The sequence below is a fragment of the Oncorhynchus gorbuscha genome, linkage group LG26 (assembly GCF_021184085.1).
Source record: "Oncorhynchus gorbuscha isolate QuinsamMale2020 ecotype Even-year linkage group LG26, OgorEven_v1.0, whole genome shotgun sequence".
Classification (NCBI taxonomy): domain Eukaryota; kingdom Metazoa; phylum Chordata; class Actinopteri; order Salmoniformes; family Salmonidae; genus Oncorhynchus; species Oncorhynchus gorbuscha.
The window spans coordinates 34419578-34428551 of NC_060198.1; the positions used below are offsets into that span (position 1 = coordinate 34419578).

The 8974-nt window shown below is 43.3% G+C and overlaps 1 protein-coding gene across 2 annotated transcripts; it reads left to right on the plus strand.

Annotated features, from left to right (window-relative positions):
- The first annotated feature begins 1132 nt into the window (after window positions 1–1132).
- Window positions 1133–4447, plus strand: LOC124015740 (nucleolar protein 12-like). Of its 2 annotated transcripts, none has more exons than XM_046331186.1 (6): window positions 1133–1310; window positions 1649–1754; window positions 1915–1963; window positions 2124–2281; window positions 2376–2449; window positions 2760–4447. In XM_046331186.1, exons 1-6 carry the CDS (start codon window positions 1210–1212, stop codon window positions 2971–2973), a joined length of 702 nt encoding a protein of 233 aa, XP_046187142.1. In that variant the 5' UTR covers window positions 1133–1209; the 3' UTR covers window positions 2974–4447. The 2 variants fall into 2 exon arrangements, with proteins under 2 accessions (XP_046187142.1, XP_046187143.1); XM_046331187.1 differs by having other exon boundaries at window positions 1152–1261.
- Window positions 4448–8974: the final 4527 nt, after the last annotated feature.

The following is an 8974-nucleotide window of genomic DNA, read 5'->3' on the forward strand; positions in this document are numbered from 1 at the left end:
ATCAGTGGTCTTGTATGTCTTCCATTTCCTAATAATTGCTCCCACAGTTGATTTCTTCAAACCAAGCTGCTTACCTATTGCGGATTCAGTCTTCCCAGCCTGGTGCAGGTCTACAATTTTGTTTCTGGTGTCCTTTGACAGCTCTTTGGTCTTGGCCATAGTGGAGTTTGGAGTGTGACTGTTTGAGGTTGTGGACAGGTGTCTTTTATACTGATAACAAGTTCAAACAGGTGCCATTAATACAGGTAACGAGTGGAGGACAGAGGAGCCTCTTAAAGAAGAAGTTACAGGTCTGTGAGAGCCAGGAATCTTGCTTGTTTGTAGGTGACCAAATACTTATTTTCCACCATAATTTGCAAAGAAATTAATTTAAAATCCTACAATGTGATTTTCTGGATTTTTTTCTCTCATTTTGTCTGTCATAGTTGAAGTGTACCTATGATGAAAATTACAGGCCTCTCATCTTTTTAAGTGGGAGAACTTGCACAATTGGTGGCTGACTAAATACTTTTTTCTCGCACTGTATGTCCCTCCTTTTCTGCCTCCATCTTTTCTGCCTCCATCCCTCCTATGTCCCTCCTTCACCTTTGCTGAAATCTTTTCTTTGACTTGGGCTGAATAGTGGTGTCTTACAGCCACTCCCCACAGTAGAAATAACTATTGTCTCCAGACTCGCTCTCTTTATTAATCCGTAGGAATGTCCTAGCAGACTGTGGCTCCCAGTATTTGACTACCCAGTGTCATGTTCAGAGTGGAATGTGGTCTCTATTTGAAACTCGCACAGCTAATACATTATCAAATTTGGGTTGGTCACACTGCTCTGGGGTAGGCAGTGTCCACCAAACATTATTCCATCCTCGTAGGCTTGGTTTCAATAGAGCTATATTTTTGATAACGGCCAATTGCTTTGTGCATTTTCAACAGATTGTTCATAAATGTGTTGGTAATATTAAAGTCGTACACTTATCAATGTGTAATGTAGGCATGCTAATGTTATTTTACTTGCATCAGAATTCTGAATAACATTTAATTTCAATGTACTTTTTAAAATTACTCTTCTAGAACTGGACATTGGAGAGAATGGCCACAATTTCAAAGAACCAAAGTGCTTGGGAGGTTGTCCCAGTCGGACCACATTGTATGATGCACACAAATCAGGGACTTTTGAAGCAAATCGCCAGCTGAAAAACAAGCTCACGTGTTATCAAAATGAAAAACTTGAAGAACTGGAACAAAAAGGAAAAGGGGAAACATGAAAAATTTAAGAAAAGAGAGAAATGTGTGGTCATGTTCAACGATAACGAGCGACAGTGAGTTTGGCACATTATAAACAGCACCGGAGTCCCGCAACGCATAGCAAGCTAACGTTAGCTAACTATAGAGCATCTCTGGCTAAACTAGCTAGATTGCTAGGTAGGTCTCATTTACATGGTCAGCTTGTATGATATGCCATCATTGTTGATAGAGAATCATAAGCCACATCATCCTGCCTCTCTGTCTCTGAGAAATGTGTTTAGTGCACCTCTAATTGGTTTGCCAAGTTCTCATTAATCCTATCAGAAGTTAAGTATTGGTGAATGCAATAAATTGACCTCAAGTGACTTGTCATGAATGTACTCATCTGTTTGACTTATCGTATCTCCTGCAGGGATTATCTGACAGGATTCCACAAGAGAAAGGTGGAGAGGAGGAAAGCAGCAGTGGTGGAAATCCAGACCAAGATAAAGGAGGAGCAGAAGAGAGTCAGAGAAGAGGTAAACACCGGCTAAGAGAAAAAGCACAAGATTAAAACCCAAGTGTTAATTAAATAGACATGGTGTGTAAAACTTGTCACTTTAGTAAAGTTTTTGATGAAGGGAATACTAACAATGTGGACAGAAGGGGGCATGAATCATATTTACTCTTTAATTCCAGAGACACAAGGAGTATTTGAAGTTGCTGCAGGAAAGAAAAGAGGCTCTCGGTGAGTTTGAGCAAAATAATTAAATATGTCAGCTAGGCTTGACAGAATATTGTTGGCTGCCTTCACTTGCCCTTATCTGTGTTTTCAGGTTTACCCAGCAGTTAACATGTAGTGTGAATCAATTTCACTTACTCTTATTGTTATGGTTAACTCTCCACAGATGAGGATGTTGATGATGAAGAAGATGAATTGGAGGATGTAATAACGGGCACAACCGAGTGTGTACAGTATGATCACCCCAACCATACTGTTACCGTAACAACCATCAGTGACCTTGACCTCACGGGGGCCAGCCTCTTTGCGCCAGAAACCAATCAGGTAAAGCATTTGTTGCTGATTTCCACGTCCCATGTTCTTATGTTTTCAAATTGTTTTTCTGAAAAGTATTCAAACTGTACATTTTCTTTTTAAGGTTACTGAGGTGGAGGAGCAGGAGAAAATGAGTGCTATGCCAAAGAAATCTGGGAATCCGATCCTCAATAAAAAGTAAGTTGTGTTTATCCTCACTCACATTTAATGAAAATCACTTGTACTCTTTCCTTGTGTTATTGATAATGGTCAACTTCACTGGAGGATTAAAAAAATGGGTAATTTATGCAAATTTAATTATTCCTCAACAACTGTGTTATACACCCTGCTAAGGAATAGTAATGAGCCCCCAATTCCTGTTCTATTGTCATTCTGTATTCAGTTCTGACAGCTAATTTAGTCTAATATGATGCCTATATAACAATATGAGCAGTGTGGTGGCAAGTTATTCTCACATGTTATTATCCCCCCTCCTCCCTCTCTGCAGAATCTGCTCACTGAACGCCTCGCTCCACGCTCACCAGACGCAGCGGAAGGGAAGCAGGAAGGGGAAACAGGAAGGCAAAGGACGAGGCCGGCCAACAGACAAGAAGCCAGGTGCCACAGACAAGAAGGGCAGAATTGAGAAGAACAGAGTTGGGAGGACCAGCAAGAAGCAAAGACGCAGACTGACTGGGAAGAGGGTACATCACAAGGACTGAGAGTTATGAACAAAATAGATTTGCATTTTAAGGGTCTGTCTGGCCTCTTTTTTTGATCAGGATCCTAAGCAGCCATGGTGGACATTTAGAGTTTCTATGGTACCCGTTGGGAAAGTCTACAGAGCAAAAAAATACACAAACTGCACATATTCATTCTCATTGAAAGCCAATGTCTGCTCGATCTAGAATGGCCGTTTCAAACACTGTTTTGTTTTCACCAATTGGACTCGACCTGTCTCTTTCCTTTGTTAGGCTCTCTCCTTTCTACATGTTTGTTTATATGCTAACTGCTTTGGTATGTTGTATTCATCCAATGTGTATATGCTCAAAGTTTGATTAAAAGAAAAGGATATATACGAATCACTTGGAAACCTGACTCCTCAGTCAACATCCTTTTCCGAGCATCAGAGAAGAGATCTTTACGTGTGTATTTCTAGACATTATAGTACCCCATGCCCTCATTTGTTTAGATTTCAAGAAATGTGGTATAGTCAAGGATCTTAGTGTATACTAATCTCATACCTTAGCAGTGTTTATTTATTTACACTAACCTGAACTAACACGTGCCATCTGTCACAAGCAGTTCATTTTGCTTTCTAAAGCTCATGATATCTAATACAACCTTCAATAGAGTAACTGTCATGCAATTGACTCCATATTGGTTCTAGGTCTGGCAGATTGATAGGTTCTCGGTAATGTTAAGCAGAGCCAACATGGCAGTCAGAAGTGCATCAGTTTCATCCATTGTCGGAACAGCCAATCGGATCCATGTAAGAGTAAGAGCCTCAGGGGGATTGTGAGCAGGGGAAGAGGCTTGTGCCGGGGGTCTGATGGACAGTATATTACCTTTCTCTAAATGGCATATTCTCAGTTTAACTGATGGCTGAGAACTCTTCTGTCAGGTATCGTTTAAAACCTCTTCCTCTCAAATTTAAAAGAGAAAAATTAAATGAAAAATAATACACATTAAGAAATCTAGAAATTAATTATTCAATATTTTGACTTGTATTTAGATTTTTATTGCTGAAATGTTTTTAAATTGGGATGTTACCAAGTGCTCTCGGTGACGTTTAGTAATGATATTAATGATATAGTTCTATCATCTTCCTTTCTGTATTGTGTTTCACTATATCCTCTTGTGTAATTAGTTTTCACTTAGCTTAACTGTTCCGTTTTATCGCACTAACCATGAAATAATGACCCTTGTGGATTAAATATGCTACAGCATTGCTTCCAGCTCTGCTACATCGTCCTATAACAACTACGCTGTAATAATATCCCATCAATGTCTTACACTGTGTAAATTTCATATAAATGTTGAAAGGGTTTTAGCTGTTTTTTTCTCCTCATGGACTACTGTATATTTTTTTGAAATCCACAATTTTCCCTGAAGTACTACTGGTACTACTGTTTTACTACAACCACCTTTTCTACTTTGTGGTGTTTTAGGCTCATTAAATACTGTATTTGGTTTTATCTGCCTTTACAGCCTGTGTTGTTCTTCAGTATTCTCAGAGGTGTGCGATGAGTGAGCGCCTGCCACCTCTGGACTCGCCATGCCCCTCTCTGGCGATGACCTTATCTGTCCCAAGTTCCAGCCCAACATCTTCGACTCCTCCCGCTGCCACGACTGCCTGCGCCAGAAACACTTGCACTCGGGCACGAGTACAGGCACGGGTACAGCCGAAACACCACAGCAGAGCCTCACAGTGGAGAAGGAGCCAGGGCAAGCCACTGTACCTCTACCAGCACCACAGCTGAGCCTCACAGTGGAGAAGGAGCCCGGGCAAGCCACTGTACCTCCACCAGCACCACAGGCAGTGGAGAGGGATACCAGTGCCAAGACAGAGGGAGAGAGGATTAGAAGAGTGGTGAGTGATTATCTGGGCCTATACAGACAGGTGGAAAGTAAGATATGGGGTCAGGGAAAGGGTCAGATAGACATTGAGGTCAGACAGTCAAGGATCAATACACAAGAGGAAGTAAGGGAGATGGCTGAGTGGTAATGTTGACTTTGAGTCTACTTAAACTTTGGCTAGCAGACTTTTTCGTTTCGGAAGGGGAAGCTACTCCATTTAACCAGTAACACCCAGTGCTGAATTGACTACAAAGTGCTCAGTAACAGACGTTGGTGAGGTATGACCCTGTGTTGTGTGTAGTGAATAAGGAGGAACGTATGAGGGAAAAGATAGGGCGGTGAAGAGAATGCTCCCATTACAAATTAATGACGGGAGATCATTTACTGCCCTTTTGGGAATCACTGGTAACATTATACATGAAGGCAGGTTACAGAAAGCACCGGTCGGCCCACATCTACACAATGTGCAAAGGCACATTAATTTATGAGGACACAACTGTTTATTGGTAGCATAGCACTCTCCTTGTTTTGCCTTTGATTGCCACAAATTAGGCAAATATACATTTTGTGGATGTCAGATCTTATCTCATTGTTTTTCATTTCTGTATTACATTGCAATACCTTTTGTATACCTACCTAGGACTATGATATTATAAAGTTGTTGTTGATATTGCCATTAATTCAAGTCAAACTGAAGATGAGAATATGTATTTTAAGACAACCCAGAGGAGGGTTGTATATGTCAAGAAAAAAACTGCTATGAAATAATAATGAGGAGAACTACTGTCTAGGTAGAGTTACAACGGTGCAACTCTAATCGAGAGACAGACAGAACGTGTGAGTATGAGAGGAACGTCTTGAGGAACAGAGGAGTGAGACAGAGGGGAGACGCTATTCATGAACTTCCCAATTTGGGCATGGAGCTATAAAGAGAGACTTGGAGGTGTTGCGTTCGATAACGATGACTGTGTTAAACCTGTGTTCATTGTTAATATGTATCTGTAAATGAATGAGGCTTTGTAGGCCAAGTGAGATAAATTGTGCTAGTTCCAACAAAACGTTTAGTTTCTATGGCTGCTCACTGTCTTATCTTGTCATTGTTTGCTTTTCTCTCATAGTACAAACAGTATTTGTCAGTATCTGCTATTTGTTTTTTGTGAAAATGGACATTGAATTTCATTTCGTTTAACCAGAATTATTGACAATTGCAGAAAGTGCTAGTTAACATGGTATTACACTTCAATACATTAAGTCATCTGTAGCCCCATTGGCTGATGTTCTGTTTTTGTTTGCTGTATGTTGTGATTGGTCTGTGTGTTCTTGATGACCTATCAGGAGAACTCTTATGGCCTGTCAGTGGTGAGCAGCGTCTGTGATGTCAGCAGAGATCAGCTGGGTTACGAGGAGAGCTCCTTGTGCATCCTGAGCCCTGACTGTGACCTCTACATCTGTGACGGAGACAACGACAGCACTGACAGGCTCTCTTCAGAATCTATTGGCTCTAGTGTGTGTCTGAGATAGAACTCCACTAAGGAGAAATGTTTAGCACAAAATAATGTTTGTTTACTCTATGCACTTGTGTTGAGATATCTTTGGAGACGTGGCATTTCATTGGGCTTTATATTTAGGTATTTTGCAGGGGGGGGGGGGGTCATTTACGAACTAGGTACAAAGAACTTCAAACAAGTAACTCATTGAGCATGCTTAGTCAATGAGCCTCATATTGCGATTCTAGAGGGACAATATATACAGTTGAATTCGGAAGTTTACATACACTTTAGCCAAATCCATTTAAACTCAGTTTTTCACAATTCCTGACATTTAATCCTAGTACAAAATTCCCCGTCTTAGGTCAGTTAGGATCACCACTCTATTTAAAAAATGTGAAATGTCAGAATAATAGTAGAGGGAATGATTTATTTCAGCTATTATTTCTTTTATCACATTCCCAGTGGGTCAGAAGTGTACATACACTCAATTAGTATTTGATACCATTGCCTTTAAATGGTTTAACTTGGGTCAAACATTTCGGGTAGCCTTCCACAAGCTTCACACAATAAGTTGGGTGAATTTTGGCCCATTCCTCCTGACAGAGCTGGTGTAACTGATTCAGGTTTGTTGGCCTCCTTGCTCGCACACGCTTTTTCAGTTCTTCCCAGAAATATCTATAGGATTGAGGTCAGGGCTTTGTGTTGGCCACTCCAATACCTTGACTTTGTTGTGCTTAAGCCATTTTGCCACAACTTTGGAGGTATGCTTGGGGTCATTGTTCATTTGGAAGGCCCATTTGCGACCAAGCTTTAACTTTCTGACTGATATCTTGAGATATTGCTTCAATATATCCACATAATTTTCTTTCCTCATGATGCCATCTATTTTGTGAAGTGCAGTCCCTCCTGTAGCAAAGCATCCCCACAACATGATGCTGCCACCCCTGTGCTTCACGGTTGGGATGGTGTTCTTCGGCTTGCAAGCCTCCCCTTTTTTCCTCCAAACATAACGATGGTCATTATGGCCAAACAGTTCTATTTTTGTTTCATCAGACCAGAGGACATTTCTCCAAAAACTACGATCTTTGTCCCCATGTGCAGTTACAAACTATCGTCTGGCTTTTTTTTATGGCGGTTTTGAAGCAGTGGTTTCTTCCTTGCTGAGTGGCCTTTCAGGTTATAATAATAATAAATAAAAATAATATGCCATTTATGTCGATATAGGACTCGTTTTTACTGTGGATATAGATACTTTTGTACCCATTTCCTCCAGCATCTTCACAAGGTCCTTTGCTGTTGTTCTGGGATTGATTTGCACTTTTCGCACCAAAGTACATTCATCTCTAGGAGACAGAATGCGTGTCACGGATGTCGTTGGAAGTAGACCAAAGCGCAGCGTGTGGAGCGTACATTTTTCCTTTATTTAAAATGATGCCAACAAAACAATAAACCATACAAAACAACGGTGAAGCTTAAGGGCTATAGTGCCACAAACAAAGACAACTTCCCACACAGAAAGGAGGGAAAAGGGCTACCTAAGTATGGTTCCCAATCAGAGACAACGATAGACAGCTGTCCCTGATTGAGAACCATACCCGGCCAAAACAAAGAAATACAAAAACATAGAAAATAGAACACAGAATGCCCACCCAAATCACACCCTGACAAAACCCTAAATAGAGGCATAAAAAGCTCTCAAGGTCAGGGCGTGACAGTACCCCCCCCCCCCCCCCCCCCCCCCCAAGGTGCAGACTCTGGCCGCAAAACCTGAACCTAGAGGGGAGGGTCTGGGTGGGCATCTATCCGCGGTGGCGGCTCTGGTGCGGGACGTAGACCCCGCTCCACCTCTGGCTCACCCCACTTTGGTGGCGCCTCTGGTGCAGGGACCCCCTTCGCCGACCCCGGACTAGAGGCCCTCGTAGCGGGCCCCAGACTGGGCACCCTCATTGCGGGCCCTGGACTGGGCACCCTCGTTGCGGGCCCCGGACTGGGGACCGTCGCTGGAGGCTCTGAACTGGAGAACGTTGCTGGAGGCTCCGGACTGGAGACCCTCACTGATGGGAGGAGACGTATAGACAGCCTGGTGCGTGGGGCTGCCACAGAGCCCACCAGGCTGGGGAGACATACAGGAGACCTGGTCCTTAGAGGAGGCACAGGATGAACTGGGCTGTGGGGGAGCACTGGAGATCTGGTGCGTTGCCTTGGCACCACTCCTCCAGGCTGAATGCCCACTGTAGCCCGGCACCTCCCGAGCGCAGGCACAGGTCGAACCGGGCTGTGGGGGAGCACTGGAGATCTGGTGCTTACCATGTGCACCTCTCCTTTTGGCTGCATGCTCCCACCTTAGCCCGGTGGGAAGCTGGAACACGCCGCACTGGGTTCTAGTGGCGAACTGGGGATACCGTGCGTAGAGCTGTCGCAGGATAACCCTGACCGCAGAGACACACCGGAGACCAAGAGCGCTGTGCCTGCACAATCCCTCCTGGCTGAATGCCAACTCTAGCACGGCAACTGCGGGGTATGAGAGCGCACTGGAGACACACGCCGCAGAACCGCGTAACCTGGTGCCTGACTAGACACTCTCTCCCCACGGTAAGCATGGGGAGTTGGCTCAGGTCTATAACCTGACTCCGCCAATCTCCCCGTGTGCATC